This window comes from Solanum tuberosum, unplaced genomic scaffold (assembly GCF_000226075.1).
Source record: "Solanum tuberosum cultivar DM 1-3 516 R44 unplaced genomic scaffold, SolTub_3.0 scf00032, whole genome shotgun sequence".
Classification (NCBI taxonomy): Eukaryota; Viridiplantae; Streptophyta; class Magnoliopsida; order Solanales; family Solanaceae; genus Solanum; species Solanum tuberosum.
The window spans coordinates 272,409-294,277 of NW_006238958.1; the positions used below are offsets into that span (position 1 = coordinate 272,409).

Below are 21,869 nucleotides of genomic sequence, written 5' to 3' on the forward strand. Positions count from 1 at the left end.
GGGTGTCAACAATGAAAACAATACCACAAAAAGGACAAACAGATATTAATGAAAGTCAGAATCTTGTGCACCTGAAGAAGCTCCTCAATGACATCTTCCATAGTAATAACACCAACAACTTCTTGATTGGAAGGGATCTCTGGTATTGGAGTGTTTTCCAAATCCAAAATACAAAATGAGCAACCTTTGTGTCTCTTCTTAAAAGCAGGAGTAGGGGGAGGAGATTTCTTTGGGACTTGGTCGTCATCAGCCTTATGTAATGCAGTCTTAATGTCATGCGAGTTGGATTTTAGTGTTGTGCTATCAGCATCTGCAATTATCAGTTCATACAACACTTAAAAGTTGGCCAAAATCGTAAATTCATCAATTTAAGAAAACTGACAAGTTTAATCACTGAGGATCTATTTGCTTCATTTTCTGAAATAGAGGTAATTACAAGATATGAAGGACTTGGAGAGAATTGATTAGAAGCCCATTTAGCACAAACTGAATAAAAAGTTAAACTGGATATTGCAGTGCAAAGACGTTTAAGGCTCGCAGTAATGATTTAACAGAAAAACTAGGATAAGTAGCTATATGGTAGAACCAAGAGTAGTTCAAGGTTTCGGACCTTTATCATTCACTGGCATATCTTTCGTCTCGTTCAGATCTTTATATACAACAGCAATGTGGCTATGGCCCTTCTGAAATTCATTCAAAATGTCATACAGAGGCATGTTTTCAGAAACCCTGAAAAAATACCAATGCTGCACAATTAGCTGAAGAATAAGCATTGTGTGCTAACTATTATCTTATTCAACTGTGTTTTTTTATTCTACAAATATGTCACTCATATTACAGTTTGTACAAACTAAACTGCAGATCTATGAAAAGGTTGCGGATATCTAGGAACTACTTCATAATAATCAAAATTCAGAACCTTAGAATTCATTATTTGGATAGCTACAGGAAGTTATCTTGTGTAGAGAAAGCACAGAAGGATAATTGGATCAGTCAGAAGGCTATAATAGAAGTCTGATAGCCTTCTATTGTAGATGATAAATACATTTTGAAATGAAGCTTGACGTGTAAAACCATGACGGATGAACTATATGAGACGAAATCAACTACTTCCCCTACTCTAGTTAGATGCAGAGGTGAATTGTACATGTGAAAGGGCCATGGTGGAAGCTAAACCAATTGCTAACCCATGGCACCCTCCGTCAATTAGTTTCAGTAACCTTTAAATTGTTGTGTTTAAAGAAGAGATTAAATAGTTGCATCAGCGAATGGGAGCTGGATTTCTTAAACATTACATGATATTATAGATCATTGCAATTTGCAAGTAAGGAAAAATGGATGCTAACCTGTAAAGTTATAAGGTTATATAACGAAGAAACCATGGTACAATAGTGAAGTGCAGAAAACTATTACAACCCAGGGAGAACCTCACCCCAAAAGCTAGTTATTGAGGTGGGGTAGCCCAAGGATATATAAACCCCTACAACCCAGGGAGAACCACACCCCTAAAGCTAGTTATTGAGGTAGGGGAGCCCAAGACTATATAAGCCCTTACAACCTAGGGAGAACCACACCCCAAAAGCTAGTTACTGAGGTGGGGGAGCCCAAGGCTATATAAACCCCACCTCAGCAGATAGTAGTATCGATGTGGTATGGACCATAACAAACCAACCATGCTCCGCATCGGTCATCCTTGATAATGGCGCACTAGACAATACTAGCCCTGGGCAAGCTTTGCCATACTGGCGTCACCATCCAAGGCATGATGGGCATTGGGCACACAGGGCGGTGGGTGGCAACTCAAGGAAAACCACACGCCAAAAGCAGATTTTAAGGTGGGAGAGCCCAAGGCCGGCTATATGAACCCCATCTCAGCACATAGTAGTACTGATGTGGGACTGGCCCATCACGAAAACATTGATGCAATTATAATTCAATTGTTTAAATTAGCTTTACTTTCTTTTTCTGAGTATCCCATAACTGTTTCCCTTGAACCAATAAGTACTGATGTGGGACTGGCCCATCACGAAAACATTGATGCAATTATAATTCAATTGTTTAAATTAGCTTTACTTTCTTTTTCTTAGTATCCCATAACTGTTTCCCTTGAACCAATAAGTTCTGTTTAGGTGAGCTTGCTGGGGCATAGTTAATTGATTGGTTATAAACATAAACATTTAGGAAAGGGAAGAATTGCTGCAGTTATCCTTACCTCGGAATTTTTCTTATCAACATTTTCCTCAGGGGGACTGAATTTTCTTCTGAGTGAACCGCCAAAAGATTTTTAACCTGCCCGCAAAATATTTGAAGACAAGTACAGAGAGCATGGAACACAATATCAGTAAGTTACAGATACACATGCTTGCAGAAGTAACACAGCAAAAGAAACAAGAACTCTTGATAAATGATGTTGACAATTAAACTTCAACACAATAAGTGAATCCACAACAAGGTAAAAATTGAGTTCAGCATGGATGGAACATTATTACCAAAATTAGTCCTATAATATTTGTCGACTTTCTGTAGTAAACAGGAACTCTGCTATGCCCCATTGTCATTATAGCATTTAGTGTTTCCCTGCATGAGAGAGAGAGAGAGAGAGAGAGAGAAGGAGATAGACGTGTTATAGAACATAAAAAGTTTATGAAAGCTTGAAATCAAATTGAACAGCAACTTATTAACCCACAAGTTAAGTGTTCCGTCCAGATCAAGAGAAAAAGCCTTTGATATTGGAGTCATCGCATCTTTTGCAGTTTTTTCTGTCAACTCCAGTGCTCCAGCAATTATTGTTGTTTCATCATGTGTCAAATCCCCTCCTTTTCCAGCCTGTCATAGCAATAAGAAGCAAACAAGCTGAGGCATACAGAAAAATAAACAGAACGAATTTGGAAACAAGGTTCAGCTATAGCACCTAATCTTGGTGAGATGAACTTGTTTGTGTAAGCGACAGTGTTCATGCATATATACAAATATTGCATGTCTAAAGATATTTTACATGTGCTTAGATTAGCAACGAAATCGAGAACTAGTGAAACATTACCTCATTGCCATGGAAATCCACAAACGTTTTTAGCTCAGCTCTTCGCAGAAGGGCAGCGTGCCCCTTACCTAACATCCAATCCAAGACCTAGAAGCAAAACCAAGGATGAAGTTAAGATCCCTTTTTCTTTATCAAGCTAATAATAAGATCCTTAACAACAGAAAGTAGCACAGAGAAATTCTCTCAATTTGCTGCATGGGATTTTGGCGTTTTCTTTCAAATACTAAAGATGATTGTCTCTGTATATTAATAAATAAAATGATGCATATTCTACATATCTGATTATTCGCATGATAGTTTCTCACTTATAATAAAAATGAAAAATAAATAGAGTGAGAAAATGGAGTAACTCTGATATTATAACTATAACCAAGTAGATATATATAAATGCAGAATACATTTATATGAACTCCTCCATTCAACTTTATGTTGCATTCTTTCCAGTTTTTCCTAAGCTTACAGAAAGGAAAAGCGCATACAAATTAATCGCCATAGCGTATATGAGTCCAGATCAATCTTATGAGCTGTTAGTGGATTCATTAAGTTTTATTTCTTAAACCCTATCATTTGACTTGAATCGTGACACGGTGGCAACCAAAATTAAAGCTGGTGAAGCATTTCTCTCTGTGGTAGCAAAACATGGAAACTTAACAACTCTAAATAGTAAACTATAGGATGTGATTGTTGTGCTGTATACCTTACTAATTGGATAACTAATGGGGAAGAATAACCAGAGAAGAAGCTGAACAAAAGGTGCTACAGTAGCTCCAACTGTCAATCCATAGCGAGTACAGATTGCTTGAGGAATTATCTGCAAACATAAAAGCAACAAAGCCTAGTTACAGAACAAGAGACGAGCAAATGCAATAGCTAACAAGCTGAAATATTAAGTTGATGAGTAGAATAGACCACCTCTCCGAACATGAGAATCAGTGTCACAGATACCAGTACAGCTGCCCATGAAGGTACAAGCTTGTCCAAGAAAATTGGAAGAGACTACAAAGGAAAAGGAGAAAAGTAATAAATAAGTAAGCACGGGTAATAAAAGGATAACTATTGCCAAATAAGGACTGGTACACAAACCTCCATTGCTAAAGAGTTGCCGATCAAGAGTGTGCAAAGCAAAAGGTGTTGGTTTTTTACGACTGGAAGTATTTTAGCTGTCAAAGAAAGGAAAAAATCTTTAAGAAGCCGATGCAAGCGAACATTCTACAACTCATACTGTGTCACGACACTGCTTCTTTTCTAACTTATCACAGTATAAGCCTTATTACAACATCAGTGATTATTGCTTCAATTGTAGAATCATGATATGAGAACTGACTTAACTTTCTCATTTGTCCATTCCAGGTATGACAAGAATCATGTACCTCTTTCTCTTACTTCTTCAACTATTCAATTACCTTGTTCGAGTACATAATCAATACACTATTTCCTTACTTTATCTATCCACAATTTGCATTGCAGTTCAACCGCAACAAAGCTACCACATCAAGCTTATTGCTAAACAATTTATTCAGTTTCTAAGGACAAATTCACTCTCTTTTACTTATTCATGATTTATAACCCCCTTGCATAAATCAAGATTCAACCTTTCTGTTTCTTTCGAAAAATATGTTTTAGGACAGCCAATTCTACACATTCATTTACCTATATGAACAATTTTAAAGTAAAAACCTGACTAGAACATAGAATTAGCAAGAGGAAATATAACTCCAAGAACTGATCATATAGAAAAGTTTACAACTTTACACCAAAGTTACAAAGGTAGCAGGTAGATATTAGTCATTCACACTTATCAACATTAGCGAACACAGGATTTTCACCAAGGGGTTCATCATCTACAATATACACATAAAAAGAATTTGTTGCCCTTGTATATAGCATAAGAATTTTTCACAACCTCTAATTAACTCTCAAGAATAAAGGATAAGACAACAAACTTCCATGAAACACAAGCAGATAACTAAAAACCCAAATCAGCAAACTTTAGCACTTCCTTAAAAAACCCCAAAACAGCAATCTTTAACACTTTCTAATAAACCCCAAAGCAGCAAACTTTAGCACTTTCTAATTAACCCCAAATCATCCATCTTTAACATACTCTTCTTAATAAAACTTACAGGCATGAATACGATCTTGTGGACGACCAGATTTGCTGAGAACTTCAAGGTCGACAAGTCCAAGAGACATAAGACCAAGTGTAAGACCAGCCATCAAACCAGCAAACAACACCAATCCTATAATTACCAAAATAAACACAAAAAATTCTGTTCCACAACACGGCACATCTGCCATTTTTTTTTCCCAAGTTCAAAGAAAGTTTGAGAACTTGGAAAAAGATTTTATTTTTTTTGGAATTTTAAACTTAGATTTATGTTTTATCAAGAACCCAAAATCATTCAAGCTACCTAACTTACAAAATTATTTATAGTGAATTTTTTTTTCATTCAAGAACTTTTTGTCTTTTTCTCTCCCCCATATCTCTTTAAAATCAATTTATTTAGCATAGGTGCATGTCCAATGTGATGAAAAACAATTATTCCCAGAATATTATTGGGATTGGCTAATTAAATGAGTAGTCCCTTTGTTTCTTCCGACTGCTAAAAAGCTTTTTTGTTTGTTTATTAAAGTAACGGTAGAATTATCATTTACTCTGTCCACCAAGACGTGACATACTTGAAGTTTATTGAAAATATAATTCTAAATAAAAGCACTAAGACATGATATACTTGTGGCTTATACAAGATATGGTCCTAGATAAGAGTATATTGAGATTTGAATTAAGATAGAAGATTAGTAAATAATTGAGTATGGTTTAAATTTTTTTATCAGTGTTATTATTGGTATTTTCTTCATATCGTATTCTTTCAATTTTATATTTGTTTTTTTTTTTTGCTTCGGTTATCATATTTGTTGTTGTTACTATTTGTTTCTCCAATACTTTCTATTTAAGCCAATGATCTATTGTAAATAGTTGTTTTATCTTCATAAAGTAAAGGTATTGATCGGTTCCCACATGTAAGATTATATTGGTTATGTTGTTGTTTTGATTTGAACTTGAAACATCATAATTATAATCTCACTTCTTTGACCACTAAATACAAGTCCATAAATGAAATTCTTTCAACGTCTGTTAGAATTCTCGTGTTCAAATTCACCTTTTGAGTCCTAAAAAGGAAATAGTCGAGTAAGTAAATATGAAATACATGATGGGATAGTAGGATCCATCTATTTTTATTGAGAACGTCTACATTCGAATTCACTCTTAATTGAATACTTATATCGTATTTGAATTTTAAAAATGAACATGACGTTAAATAAATATAAAATACCTAATAGTTAAAAATAAATTCTCGTTTGTACTTGTTATTTGCGATATTAGAGTTTGATCTCATATGAATACTCACTTTATTAATTTTTATGGTATTCTTTTTTATATATTTTCTTAGGGTTGAAGTAAAGTAGAAATATTCTCAATTTACTATAGTGATTTGCTCACATAAGAGTTGACTTAATACGTTGAAAATTATTGTTTAGGTTGACTTTTTTTTAAACTTTGTAATAGAGAATAATTTTTACTATTAGAATAGTGGAAGGCATGATGACTTGATAAGTAGGTGAACGAAGATTTTTCTGAAATAAAGATAGACGTATCATGAAATAATATATATAGTTATTTAATTTTTTTCATTTCAGAGTTGGTAATTGATATTTTTAAGACGTTTGAAATCCCCCTATTTATAATATTAGATATATTTTTTTTGTTTAAGCAATTATGATTTTATCATATTAAATTATGTCATATAATATGAAATATAAAAAAAAATCTAAATGCAAGAGCTTCAATAAAATGTATTAAGATCCAAAAAATATCTTGGTAATTACCAATCATTTATTTTAGACAATTTAATAAAAATAAAAATAAAATGTACAAAGTTGTTTCTGTTAATGAAATACCTGTAATTCCACATGTAATAGCTCATTCCTTCTCACCATTTTCTCAGAATAAATAAATGAGTATGAAATTTCTTTCATGAGAAACTCAATAAGGAATCTGTTCACCTACCATTATTCCACATGTATTTTTTATTATTTTTGTAAATATAGTTTTATATCGTTGGAAATAATTTTAATTATATTGAAATCCAACCATTATTTGTATGGGATCTTATAGTATAGTACTTGGAATTTAGTGTTTATTTTAATACATATAAAGGTTGCAATTGTAAATATAGTCATTAATCGTTATATAGTGGCAATGATCTCATGTACATTATAAAATTCAAGAAAATTAAACTATTAAAGAAGATAGGTGTTTTAACTTTTTTTTAAAAATGTCGAATTACTTTATTCCATAAAAAAATAAAGTTTATTTATTCGTTTTGACTTAGTTTTTGGTGCGTTCAATAAGTTTTCTTTTATACGTTACCAACTTCTTTACATTTCATGAATAACAACTGACACATGTAATACGCCTAGTGTTTTTTTCTAAATTTTGACAACGCTACTATGTAAAAATGAGATATGTATTCAAAATGAATGTACGAGTTAAGATATATATCACGAGCCCTACAAAAATAGATCGAGTAAATTTTATTTCTTTAGCTAAGTTAATTCTCCCAAACATCATCTACCCAACAATTAACAACTGGATTCATCTTCCTCGTAGTGGAGTATTACTTGGTCACGCTCAATGTTTTAAATGATAAAATTAAAATTTAATTTAGAACATGCTTCAAAAGGGACCCTCAAAGACTAAACTATTAATGTGCAAATAATTCGTATAAATACGATGTTGTTATTACTATTATTATTATAGATGAGATGTTTGACACGTACACATCTATCGAATGTGAGTAAGTATTCATTACTATGTACCAAGAATTCTTTGTATGTATGCTTTACGCCTAGAAATTGTCCATTTTATACGTCACTAAATTATTTTATCCTTCCTCATTTCAATTTGTTTGATATACTTTGACTCTATACGAAAGCTCCTCTTCACTTCCATAACTCATGAGTAAGATAGTCTTGATGAAGTTGCTTCAGACTAAAGGCCATAAGAACTCAAACTAAAGAGAAAAAAAAGAGAGAATCTTTTTAAGTTCATTGTCTTAAATATGCAATAGCAACCGTAGGTTATAAAAACTTATAAGACTGTTGAAATTTGTGATCTTAAACATGCGATTAGTCATTAAATCTTCTAATTAAGAGAATACACAAATGCATCCAAGAGTCTAGTATAATGGTTAGTGAAGTGGATTGATCAGAATCATGATTTCTCAAGTTTAAATTCGAACATAGACAAAAACACTAAACAATTTCTTCTACTTGTTCATGCGGTGGGAGATAGTATCAACGTATCCCGTGAAACTAATCGAGGTGTGACTACATATGTATATTGAACTATATATACATTTATGAGGTCATGGTGGTAGGAGTGCATATCATGCCAAAGCAAAATGTTAACTTATCATAAGGTGCACATGTTATTGAGAAAAAGACCAAGTAAATTCATAAGGTTCCAAGAACCTTATCCAAGTCAAAAACATCTAACACCCAACAATGGAGCTATCTCACCATGTACAAAAATAGATAACCTATCAAAGACTAAAAAAAACAATTTTTCAATCTGGCAACCAAAGGCAACAAATAAGTACTTGCTCATAAGTTACAAAAAATAATTGGACCACATATTCTATATCTCAATAAACCACATATGGTGGATAACATCAAGTGGATACAAAATAACACTGTGCCGACTTTCTTAGGCCTATGGTTAATAATATAAATATGTGTTTAATATATACACACATATAATATATGTATAAATAGATATATAATTGAGCCATAATTAAGGTAGTGGATGTGGATGTGCCAGTTGTTGAGATGTACCTCCTCTTAATGATGGTGTTAGGTGCATGAACAAAATATCACAATGAAAATTGGTATCAAAGCTGATGATTCGATGAGACGAGTATAGAGATGACGGAGTGAAATGGGGCGAGTTACTCCTTTATCCGTTTGCAAGTTGGTTTATTATCCGTACTTGTAGTTTGGAGGCAAACGTATAAGAAGAAGCCCGTGGGCCACATCAAAGATGACAAAAGAAATAAGAGCAACTTTCACATATAGCAAACACAAAATTCATATTTGTATGCTATAACAAAATTTGCATAATTGCGCTCTATAGCAAACATATATATGTATAATTCGCTATACATATACAAAAAAAAACAGTTGTATAATCTGTTTTGGTATACATATACAAAAAGATCAATTGTATAAAGTGAGAGAGGCGAGTGAGCGAGCGAGATCTGGGAGAGTGGCGAGCGAGATCTGGGAGAGTGGCGAGCTAGATCTGGGAGAGGGGAGAGAGGGGAACGAAAATATATGTATATATACAATTTTCTCTCGCTTTATACAAACACAAACACACTTCATACACTTGCGTTTGTATAAAAAACGAGAGAGGCGAGGGAGAGAACGAGAGTGGCGAGCGAGATTCACCAGGAGAGAGGTGAAATAGCAACAGTTTGCTATGAGGTACAATTAAATCAAACTATATTTATAGCATTTAATTTGAATTAATAGTTTGCTATTATATACAATTTTCCCAAGAAATAAGCTACATTCAATTTATATCATCAACCAAACTCAGTGTAAATCGAATCTCATACTTAATCTTGGATATCCCGCCTTATATCACACACCTCTTAGATGAGATAAATTAGTCCAAGGACTATAATCCCGTGACAATATAATCCACGTACCAAACGAATGGTTAAAGGCCTTTAGGGAAAATTATTGTAGGAAAAATTACATAAGTGAAGGTCTTTTATTTAATAATTACCACTTTTAAGTATACTTTTAATTTATTACCATTTTTGTCAACTTTTAGCAATACTTACTTAAAACAATTTTGTTCCTTTAAACTTCGCAAAAAGTGCTGTCATTCGCAACTTTTAGCGATACTGCCATTCAGCCAAATTGTTATATATGGTTAAAAGAATAATGTTGACAAATATCGTAAATATTTTTTAAAAAGTGTACACGTAAGTGATTTTCCCAAAATTGTACAACTTAGGCCCAAAATGGATAATATCACATCATGCTAAAAGGATCTTTGAGTTGTGTCATCCTAACATGTGGGATTCTTTTTATGCTACTTTTGGATAAAAAATTGCTAACCTTTTAAAGATACCGTTAAGAGGGGAAAAAGAATAAAAGAGTAGTAGGGTAAAGGGATGAAAATTGATGGTAGTCGTGGCCTGTTTCATTACCTTCCTTTACTTAACACAGAGAATAGCTGGATATGATTGAGCAACTTTTCTGAGACATTGGTTGTGTGTGTGGCTGTCTTTCCTTATCCTTAATAACAATTCTTTTTCCTCTACTACAGTACTCTTTTATTTCTGTTGTATATATTGCATGGCTTATCCCTTTAGTTCTTCTCTTCTATTAGTTGTCACTAAAAATCAGTATAATAATGTCTAATCAAGAAAATGGTAGCTTGCCTGATTTTATACTACCTGATTCTTTGTACACTGAAACCATCAGAGAAGTTCATTCAGCTGTCGAACATGATTGGGATTCTTTGAGACAATCAGCATGTCAAACTGCAGCAGGAAGGGCACTATGGAAACATGTGATCCATGATCCACTAGCAGAGTTACTTGCAGGGGAGACGTACCTGAAAAAATTGTATGAGAAGATTAAGAAAGATATCCTCAACAATGCTAAAGAGATTTCTGGTGTTATCATTGCAGTTAGGACACTATGGTTTGATAAGGGAATTGAAGCAGCTCTTACTTCTTTTGATGGCGGAGGAGCACAAGTTGTCATTCTTGGAGCAGGTAGGTGATGTTCCCACGTGATCTCTTGTGCTGTATATACCCTGTGACACTAAAATGAAATGTATACTTCTAGCAACTCAATGACAATTGACTAGTTTATCTTTGGTAAATAGTAGTCAGGGGCGGAGACAACCTTTAGTAAGGGTGTCATTCAACACTGCTTCGTAACATCAAATTAATGAACTTACTAATTGAATTGTGACAATATACTGATATCACTTATGCAAAATCTTGCATATGCTCACTATTAGTAGTCAGTAACTGAACTGATCAAATGTCCACTCACCCAGTTCTGCGACCCCAACTTGTTTGGGACTGAGGCTTTGTTGTTGTTGTATTCTGCAAAAGTTTTCATCCTCCTAGATCCATATACTAAACTAAACATTACCAGGACGCAAAAATTTTCCAGCTTTGAATCCCTGAAATACTAGCCATGACTATGTTTGGATAAAAGGTGATAAGTGGAATGTAATTTAATTCCTCTGAGTTATGACCTCAATATGGAGATTGAACACTGAATGGACATAGATTGTCCACCACAAGAGACTCCTCATATTTCACCTAGCATTTTCATTGCTCACCCTTCAGTAGATATTTGATTCCATTTAGAAAAAAATGTTACAGAGCAAACCAATGATGTCTGTTCTTTTTCTGCAGGTATGGATACAAGGGCATATCGTTTGAGTTGCTTGAAGGACAGCAACATGTTTGAGGTTGATTTTCCAGAGGTCTTGCAGATGAAAACCACTATTGTAGAAGCAGCAACAGAAACAACAGATGAACAAAAGCACCAACTGATGATGGCAAAATCATTGAACAGAGTGGCAGCGGACTTGAGAGAAAAGGACTGGCTTGAAAAGCTTCAAGAATCAGGCTTAAATCTAAATACGAATACAGTGTGGGTATTAGAGGGAATTCTCTACTATCTCTCTCACTCAAATGCAATGGAAGTACTGAAGATTATAGCAAATAACTGTACCTCTGCTCATACAGTACTCTTAGCAGACTTCATGAACAAGCAATCAACCACAATGTCCAGCTCAAATTTCCATTTCTATAGCGACTATCCTGATGAGTTATTGCCATCACTAGGATTTTCTGATGTTAAACTTTCTCAAATTGGTGACCCAGATGCACATTTCGGGTTATTGCATGACCCACTAAATTTGTTCAACAAGTTGCGCAACTTGCCCAGGTCACTTCAAACTCACCCAGATGATGGAACACCATGTTGTAGGTTGTATTTGCTTCAAGCTTCTGGAGAACCACCAAACAAGACTATTTTGTGAATATTATAAGAATGGTTCACCAATAAAGTCTAACTTGCTGTTAGAGCTTAGAAGCACCTACTCGTTGATTGTTACTGTCATCGTACAACATTAGTTATACTGGCAACAATATCGTTTAAGCTATGACTAGTATACTTTTTATCATTTCAAGATCTAGGTAATTCTTAAACAAGTTCATCATATTTCAGCCCCGCCATACCCCCTCCAACTTTTAACTTTTGCAAGAGTTAAAAAGAGATAATATAGTACTATTTTACCTTCTTTTAGAGTTTATTATATTTCTCCCAATCACAAAGAAAGTTTTATCTATTTCCGGAAAAGGGAATCTACTTAAAGGAATTAATGCTGATTGCCTGCTTCGGATACTTTTAAGGCTCACACAACAAAAAGAGTCAGAGCGACCAGGAGCAGGCATGAACGCCTAAAGAGATTCATACTATTTGTGGTTACTAACCCTTTTTCATATTTACAAAGGCTAGTTCACTTGAGCCCGTAAGTACTAGACTTTGATAAATGAATGGAGGTGCAGAGATATTTAATATTAGAAACATAATCGTAGTAGATAATCAAAACCTGCTACCTGAAATCACTTGTTATAGAAGGGCTTCATCGAAGGACTCAGACAAGAATTATCCCAGGCCTTGTTCCTTCACATACTTCTAAGGCTTGAATTATATACAAAACACAAAATGAAAACATCCTTTGTGTGGTATGCTATGTTGCTCGAATCCCCCAAAAATGCTACTGCGACCATGTCAGATCCTCCAAAAATGGTGTCAGGTGTGACGGCACTTTTGGAAGATCTGAGCAATACAGGCGGTATGACCAAATGGTGACTAAGAAACAGAGAAGTTTCGTGGGAGTGAACTATTGGCTGCACGAAAAGAATGTTCTTTGCATAGTATGCAACTTAGGAGCTAGTGCTACTGTCATACTTGAATCCAAGATTACTGCAGTAATTTCAATGAAAGGGAAGATAGGTCTGCTAACTATAACTAATAGCGACTGAAGTAAAGAGAAGTTAACAGGAGAAAATCAAAACAATGAAAGAATAATATTTAACATTAAGTGTATGATACAACCTATTGAAGTTTTCCTTTTTGCCTGTCCCAAAAGTAAAGGATAAAAGCATCTGCCGAATTGGCAAATGCCAAATTCATCCTGTTCCTTCTTTGACTTGAATAAGGATAATCAAACTTCAAGGCATTCCTTGATGCCTTGCTCAAAGTTGTCCAGACAGGTCACTGTATCCATGAGAGCATTTGCAACCTTTTGTCTGTTTTAAAAAAAAAATAGCATGTTCATGCCATAAGACGGTACAATCAAAAGACGGGGGACGAATCAAACATGAAATATCTAACTTGTTATCATGTTTATCAGTCTTATAAAATGTAAAATTTTTCTGAAAACAAATCAACACAAGTTTTGAGAAGAGTACAAATAGAAATTGTTGCATATCACTAAATATACCTATTAGAAGCAACTTGCACATCGAATTCATTTGCCATGTCACTGAGAGAAGCAAAAGACCTGCACCCACAAGAAATACAGAAAGTATTGTGTCAAATAATTAATGTCAAATCTCTCCAACACGCGCATGCATAGATGTGTCATTGTGATAACTCAAGACTGACTTTTAACATCTCCAGAGCACGTGAAATATGGAAAACAGGCAATGAATGTACACTCTTTCCATATCCTTTTAGAAACTAAATCAGTAACTAATAAGGATAGTTCTATGGTAACACGTAATTTGAAATTTCCCAACCCAGATCTTTTAGCCACCAACAGCTATTGAAAATTCGATATGTGGACAAAAACCAAGCTACTATAACAAAAACATATTCTAGAACATCGGCTAATGAACAGCTAAGACAACTTCCACCTTATATGTACAGAGATCAACTTACTTCTTGAAGTGTTTATAGCTCAACATACAAGATAAATCAGTCACAACAAGTTTTACAGGCTACCTTATGAGATCAATAAGTTTGGCTTCAGCTGCTAACTTTACCGGGTCCTTGTCAGGAAGCAAAGAAGAAGCATTTTTCACAACCAACTGGAAAGTGCAAACCTGAGAATTAGGAATTTTTCATATGAGCCACAAACAACACACACATAGGCCAAAAAGATAAAAGAACCAAAAAATAGAGTGAATCATAACTACTCTTTTTTGCTTAATTATTTACTTTGTTTCCACAGCTTCTCGTCTCCCTCTCTAACACGCCACTCTAAAAAATTGCATTACCATAGAACACAATCTAGAATAGAGACTGATTATTTTTTTTATTTTTTTTCATGTAATAGAAACTAGTAACATGTCCACACCACTTATGCACTCAATCAATCAACTATAACAATTGAGATCGGGCATATGAATCATCTGTATACGGTATACATGCAACTCAATTCAATTCCATAATTAGATCATTTTTCATTGTTGATTATTTTCACATCAACCTACCACATCCTTTTTATTAAAACTCGAGACTGGCTATGCTTAGCAAAACGCTCAATACGCGAAGTCAAACCAGTAGTTCACTTGGCTTAGAAATAAGTGCATTAGCAATTTAACTCAAATAAATACTCACTGGTTAAAATGTGATTAAAAATTCCATCAAAATCAACAAGAAGCTGGTAAATTCTGATTCAATCAGAAGTCAAAACTCAAACCTCAACTCCTGATTTTGATTGAAACTGAACGAAGGAATTTCTCTCTTGAGGCACACAATCCCTTGCAGCAGATCTCAATAAGCTCTGAACTTCTTCAAGTTCCTTTTCACCAAATTCCGGTTCAGTTCTAGCTGTCAAGTACAAAGCAACTAATTAAGTTCACCAATTGCAGTATTATAAAGAAAAAAAAGAGGCTATTTCAAATACACAGTATTTTAGTACTAAGTAAGAGATTAGCATATCGGAGGATGTTTCTAGAAGCCTCGATTGGAGCCAAAAGGTACTTCGCAGTCTTCTTCTTCTGATCTCTTAGCCATTCTTTTGGTCCTGCTGAGAACATTTTTGCAAACCAAAAAAATTCAGTTAGAATTATGCTTAATTTCAATTTTAAAAAAACTCGAGATAAGTAAGTACATATGCCGAAGGAGAGAGCGGAGGCAGGATGAGTGAGAGGAGCAATGAGTGAGAGCCAAACGACGGCATTTCTACGGCTGAAAAACTTTGCTTCGAGCGGCGGCAGCGGTTGCTGCACCGACGGCGGCGGTTTCAGGGGCGTCGGAGGGACGGTGGTCGTGGTGGAGGAAGGGATAAGGGTGATACTCGGCGGAGTCATGGTGGTTGAAACGCAACGGTATTGGTACTGTATTTGTCCTTTTCCTAAAATATCATTTCATAACAAGTTTATAAAATGGGAAAATTAGTTAAATAAATAAGTTATGTCCCCAAAAACAAAAATGGAGATGCGGGGGATCGAACCCCGTGCCTCTCGCATGCAAAGCGAGCGCTCTACCATTTGAGCTACATCCCCAATTTGTTAATGGTTATGGTTTGTATTACAAGAATCAAAAAATAGAATATTATTACCATAATTTTCAAACTACCATTTGAGTAATATTTAGTTGAAACTGTCTTCCACTTAGAAAAAAGTTGAAGATACATCTAATTAAATAAATGATAGTATTATTTCTCTAATAGCTTAAGATGATCACACACTATTCAAAAAGATATTCAAATTCAATTAGCTACTTACAAATTATCATAAACTTCGGCCCCAAATTCTTGGTCACACAAATACGAATGTTCAAAACCAATGCTTCACACTTGGATACTATTTAAGGGTTATAAAAATCTCAAGATTAGGCATACACTTGCAATGCACGTGCAGTAAATCTACTATAATATAAGAGCATATAAATGTCTTAGGTTCAAATTTCGTTGTCACCTGATATTAAAATGAATTTTTCACGTACTTGATCCATATAAAAACAATCTTCATCAAACAAATCATTCAAAAAAAATTTGAAGTGTATTATTGTCTTCACTCCTCATTAGTATATAAATATATATAAACCTTGTTGATACAACCAAGAGGAAAATTTAAGACAAACTAACAATGTTTTTCCCAATAATCTGTCCTAGAGAAGTGATCGCGCTTGCAAGTTAGTACACCAACTTATAAACTCACTCGATACTATAGTTACGCTCTTGTATTGTGGCGAACATGGGAGGGATGCCTTGTTGATTTCGAAAAACATTTAGTGGGTCAATTATTGTCTTAGCCTTGACCAACCTATCATAGTTATTCAAGAAATATTTTTGACCCCAGACCCGAGCTCTCTCTATTGCATGGCCAGCATTAGTATTTATCAATAAGTTGTCGATCACTCCAAGGTCCAAATCTATGTAGTTGACATAAGCTGCCCTAGGCGCGCTTGAAACAAAGGGTGCCATTGTATTGTAAAACTCCCTTATCCACTCTATGTACGCGTTGCTCTTGGTGATACTATTATCCTTTTTCCCCCACTCTACTAGATATTGAATTCCGAAAAGGTTACCCTTTCTATGAGGGAAAGCAATAGCGTCCTCACTAATTCTCTCCATGGCTCCGCCATAAGGGTCCAATATAATGTGTCCCTTTGGCTCTTTCTCAAGTACATCAAGAGTTGTCATTATGCCATCCATTGAAATTGGAGTCTTAACATAGTCCGACTTGGCTTTGAAGTATGATTTTTTCTCAAAGTAGCGTTGTTTTAGAAGGGAGACGTTGGATGTGTTATCTAATTCAGAAAAGAAAAGTATGGACTCAATCCAACTCATTTCTTTGAAGTCATGTTTTTGAATGCCTAATTCAGGAAAGGCCTTGTTCAAGACGGAAATGGCTTTAGTTCTTGGACCTAGGTAAAATCCGTTGAATTGGGCATTCATTTCATGAATTCCTCTACTAGCAACGCCTCTAATGGAGACAGATAGGTAAAATTCATCGTCTAATTTTGGTGCAACTAGTTGCCATTTGTGAACTAGTTGAGACACGTAACGTTTGGATCCAGGCCTAGAGAGTATGAAACTAGTGACAATCTTAGGTACTTTGAGCAATTGGATCTTCCAAGCATATATGACTCCCCATATTCCACCACCACCACCTCTAATCGCCCAAAATACATCTTCTCCCATGGATTCGCGGTCTAATATCCTTCCTTCTGCATCAACTAGAAGCGCGTCCACCACATTATCAGCAGCAAGTCCATACTTTCTTGACAAAAAACCAAAACCACCCCCGGAAATATGTCCACCAACGCCCACAGTTGGGCAAGAACCAGCTGCAAATCCATGAACATTGCTTGCTCGGGAGATTGCATAATAAGTCTGACCAAGCGTAGCACCACCCTGCACCCAAGCCGTTCCTGACTCCAAATCCAACGAAACATCATCTAATTTCATCAAATCAATGATCACAAACGACGAACCACCCTCCAAGGTAACCGATGAAGTCCCTTCATAACTATGTCCTCCACACCTTACTCTTATCTCATACGAACCTCGTATGCAACACATAACACTGCTCACTATCTGCTCCTTACTCTCCGGTACAATAATAACCATTGGTTTAGGCATAAATGACTCCGCAAAACGGAGATTCTGGATAGAAAAATCAAGCAAGTTAGAGTAATAACTACCATCATCCCCTGTTTTGTAAACAGAGAAGTTACTAACATTGTAATTCATCAAACATGTAACAATGTTTGTGCTATTCGTAGCGATGGAAGATAGAATAAGAGAAATAAATAAGAATAATATGATCAAAATTAGTTTCATGGCGAATTTCGTTTAGTTTACTTCTCGATTGATATACAGAGAAGTTGCTTTATACAAGGAAGACAGCAGATCGAAGACAAAAAGATGAAACTTAATGAGAGGTGCCGGCCTAATATAAGTTGTTTTAACTAACATTTATTATATTTGTGTACATGAAAATGGATAATATGTTTGCCTAATATAACATGACAATACAATAAACACATCAATTCTGCAGAGTAAATTACGAAAAGTGCCGGCCAACAGCAACATATATATACGACAGATAAAATTGTCATGTTGCAAGATCGAGAGTGTAAACTTCAGGGATAAAACTAATAGTTCACACCGAGTTTAAGAATATTTTCACTATTTCTGTGTTTCCGTTTGACCTTATTTATATATAAAGTACATAGCAATATACAATTTAAAGGATTAATTAGTGTTGTCATGTACCTTAACATAACATTTATTTGTAATAATTTTTCTATGATTTCTAATTCTGATCTTCCGCCCCAATCTGATAATATAGTGTTGGTGTTGGTATATATAAAAATTCGGTTATGGTTCAATTCTGATCGATAATAAATAGGAGACGTTGCGATATATGATTTATCTGATCATGATATATGTTAATGCGTGATCATTATTCGTAGTATCAACTCTTCATCTCCCTGGCTCTACTTTTAATGTCAACCTTTGGTTTTACAGTTGCCAGGTTCATTCATGTATGTACATTATATATAGTTTTTTTTTCCTAATTGTCACTCTCTTAACACATATTATTATCTGGTGAAGAAAACAATAGCTGATAATTAACAAAATGGTACGTAACCTGACTTCTATTTTATTTTCATTGCAAACTATGTTATAGTTGTGCTGTTGTTTTTTCTTGTTTTTCATTTCATAACATAATTGATAATACTATATATGACATAACTTGACCTCAGTTGCAATCTACGTCCTCCAGCTTTTGGTGTACATAAGTAGGCATCTATATCCTCTAATTTTATATGACATAATACATGTAGGACACCATGTAGGATGTTGCATAGGGCGTGAATTGCCACATAGGATGCCAAGTAGGATACGTGTCTACTTGTTCAATTTTGTACAAATTTAAGTGTCTATATGTCAGACAAGGACAATTTACCCCTGCCATTAGGAAAAAGTGTTGTTTTAGCCCTTTTATTCCAAACAAAGCTCTAATATGAGGATACTATTAAATTATAGTAAAATGTTAAAATGGATGAATTTGAAAACGTGATGTCCCCTATTTTATGTAACCCTTAATGGCAAAAGGCATATCCGATATGATTTGTTAATGGCAAATTGAGCAATTTCTGATAATAAAAGGGTATTTTGATGCACAAAGTATCTCACATTTATATAGAGTGAAAGTAGACAGTCTAGCATGACCATTAACCAAGCATCAATGACTGATTCCACGACTCGAATATGTGACACACAAGTCACACATAAATAACTTTATCGTTACTCCAAACTTCCCCTTATTTTGTCCTTTTCAATTTATTTTATGTAAGAGCTAAGTTTGATTAACTATGTTTAATTATGAAGGAATATCATCAACCAAGTTATGATCAAACAAAGTTAATGTTGATTGAACCATGGGGAGGCACAAGTGGATCAGAATGGAATTACAAGCTCACAAATCCCATTAAAGAGATACTAATAGCTCATGGTGATAATGTTATAGACTCCATTATTTTCAGAACAATTGGTCAACAAGGTATAATTGATTCACCAAAATTTGGTGGCAATGGGGGATATAGAAAAACTAAGGTATGCCAATTTATTTTTTTGACTAGTAAACATATAGTCACAATTTATTTGAAGTAGTTCAGAGAATACGATAGTCAAAACTCAAAACACGTACTATGAATTTTGTCATAGATTCTTCGATTTTTGAAAACTATACTGAAAAGTACAAGTCAAAATTGTCTCATTTGTTAGGTTACTATTGAAAATGCCCCTGGAGAATATTTGACAGGTATCAGAGGCAAACTGGGGTATTATGTTGGCAATTTGGTTGTAAAATCTCTTTATTTTTCGACTAATTTGAAGTGTTATGGACCGGTTGGTGGGAACGAGGTGGGAGGTACCTCGTTTTCACTCGTGTTGAAAGTAAATGGCGCGATTCTGGGATTCCATGGACGTTCTGGAGCGTTCCTTTATGCTATTGGCGTTTATTTGCAGAATGTCACACCACCTGAACAAATAAAACAATTAAAACAACCTAAAGTTGAAGAAAGTCCTGACGAGTTCCCCAATGTACGTACATGTGTTATAGTGGATAAAGTTCAGTTACTTTAACGTGTTTTTACGAATAACATCATTTTACGTACAGAAATTGGACGTGATGAAGTGTATTCAAGCGCGAAGCCCCGGACCTTGGGGAGGATATAGTGGAAAAGGTTGGGATGATGGTGTATTTTGTACTATCAAACAAGTACATATTTATATGAACACAATAATTTCAGCTATATGTGGAATTCAAATTGAGTATGAAAAGAAAGACAAAATGTCAGTTTGGTCACAACTTCATGGTGGTTTTGGTATTGGAGCTGGAAATCATGACAATGTTATTAAAAAGGTATGAGTTTTTTCGAATTTGAAATCGCAATGTAATTTATTTGTTCATTTAATTTTTATTTTTTGTGTGTGTGAAATCGATATGCAGATATATGTTGATGGTGAAAACGAGTTCTTGATTGGAATTGAAGGATATTATAGTCTAGTGAAGGAAAATGGAGGCCTTGATACATTAAGACAAATTGCATTTTATACAAATAAGGGAAAATATGGACCTTATGGAATTGAAATTGGAACTTATTTTAGTTCTTCAGCAGCTAGAGGAAAAATTGTTGGTTTTCATGGAAAAAGTGGTGTTTTCTTAAATGCTATTGGTGTTCATATGGAATATTTCTAAAAAGTTTATTAGAAGTGTTTATCCTTTTTGAATTTTTTATCTGGTATTCGATATTTATATTTATGAGATTTGGATTTATCGTGGACAATGATTACCTTTGGTATCGTGAATGCTATTGTTATGTTTTACTGAACCTACTGAGCATACTCCTTCGGTTCCATATTAGTTGTTTATTAAATTGTCTTTATTGTATATATTTTAGTTTAAGTAATGTCAAATATCACTACTAAAAAATTGCTAAAAAAAGACGAAAGAAAAAGCGACGGACAACGTCGCTCCAAAAAAGCGACGGACAGAGAGATGTCGTCCATCACTTTTTAATTAAAATAATTATTTTTAAAATTATTTTACAAAAAGCGACAGACTGCATCTCTTAGTCCGTCGCTTTTTTTACGGATTTTTGTGCTAAATATATATATAATTAATAATAATTTATTTAATATATATAGAGACGTCGTCCATCGCTTTTTATTAAAAATAATTATTTATAAATTAAACAATAACCGCGCTATCCGTCGTTTTAATTTATTTTATTAATTAGTTTTTTTAAAAAGCGACGGACGGCATCTCTTAGTCCGTCGCTTTTTGGTCAAAATATCTAGTCAAACATTTTTAAAAAGCGACGGACAGCGTCTCTTAGTCTGTCACTTTTTAATTAGAATATTTTTTTAAAAAAAATAATTAAAAGCGACGGACGGCATCGCTTAGTCCGTCACTTTTTTTAGCGGATTTTTGCTAATTAATTATTTTATATATATAGCGACGCAGTCCGTCGCTTTTTATTTAAAATAATTATTTATTAATTTAAAAAAAGTCACACAGTCCGTCGGTTTTTTATTAATTTTAATTGTTTAATTATTTTTTAAATTAGCGACGGACAACATCTTTATGTCCGTCGCTTCTTGGTCAAAATATCTGACAAAGCGACGGACAATGTCTCTTAGTCTGTCGCTTTTTGGTCAAAATATTGGTCAAACATTTTTTTT

At 34.4% G+C, this 21,869-nt stretch overlaps 4 protein-coding genes and 1 non-coding gene across 5 annotated transcripts in view; 1 reads left to right on the plus strand and 4 right to left on the minus strand.

The window, feature by feature from the left end:
• LOC102591073 (DUF21 domain-containing protein At1g47330) overlaps window positions 1-5,558 on the minus strand; it is a 10,713-nt gene extending 5,155 nt beyond the window's left edge. The window contains exons 1-10 of the mRNA XM_006341878.1: window positions 5,164-5,558; window positions 4,124-4,200; window positions 3,953-4,036; window positions 3,738-3,851; window positions 3,041-3,127; window positions 2,687-2,826; window positions 2,490-2,577; window positions 2,213-2,289; window positions 611-729; window positions 72-310 (exon numbers count right to left, since the gene is read on the minus strand). Of these exons, the coding sequence (XP_006341940.1) occupies window positions 72-310; window positions 611-729; window positions 2,213-2,289; window positions 2,490-2,577; window positions 2,687-2,826; window positions 3,041-3,127; window positions 3,738-3,851; window positions 3,953-4,036; window positions 4,124-4,200; window positions 5,164-5,338 (1,200 nt within the window). The 5' untranslated portion in view covers window positions 5,339-5,558. The remainder of the gene's footprint in view (window positions 1-71; window positions 311-610; window positions 730-2,212; window positions 2,290-2,489; window positions 2,578-2,686; window positions 2,827-3,040; window positions 3,128-3,737; window positions 3,852-3,952; window positions 4,037-4,123; window positions 4,201-5,163) is intronic.
• A 4,534-nt stretch (window positions 5,559-10,092) lies between these two features.
• Window positions 10,093-12,332, plus strand: LOC102591408 (putative S-adenosyl-L-methionine-dependent methyltransferase Mb0746c). Its single transcript, XM_006341879.2, has 2 exons — window positions 10,093-10,899; window positions 11,557-12,332. Exons 1-2 carry the CDS (start codon window positions 10,533-10,535, stop codon window positions 12,186-12,188), a joined length of 999 nt encoding a protein of 332 aa, XP_006341941.1. The 5' UTR covers window positions 10,093-10,532; the 3' UTR covers window positions 12,189-12,332.
• An 833-nt stretch (window positions 12,333-13,165) lies between these two features.
• LOC102591734 (uncharacterized) lies at window positions 13,166-15,524 on the minus strand. Its single transcript, XM_006341880.2, has 6 exons — window positions 15,276-15,524; window positions 15,084-15,191; window positions 14,862-14,992; window positions 14,162-14,262; window positions 13,659-13,718; window positions 13,166-13,464 (listed from the first exon to the last, which is right to left on the minus strand). Exons 1-6 carry the CDS (start codon window positions 15,472-15,474, stop codon window positions 13,380-13,382), a joined length of 684 nt encoding a protein of 227 aa, XP_006341942.1. The 5' UTR covers window positions 15,475-15,524; the 3' UTR covers window positions 13,166-13,379.
• A 72-nt stretch (window positions 15,525-15,596) lies between these two features.
• Window positions 15,597-15,669, minus strand: TRNAA-UGC (transfer RNA alanine (anticodon UGC)). The gene has a single exon. It is a non-coding gene; the product is annotated as a tRNA-Ala (tRNA).
• A 653-nt stretch (window positions 15,670-16,322) lies between these two features.
• On the minus strand, window positions 16,323-17,954 carry LOC102596836 (reticuline oxidase-like). Its single transcript, XM_015306450.1, has one exon. It carries the CDS (start codon window positions 17,952-17,954, stop codon window positions 16,323-16,325), a length of 1,632 nt encoding a protein of 543 aa, XP_015161936.1.
• Between the last annotated feature and the right edge of the window lie 3,915 nt (window positions 17,955-21,869).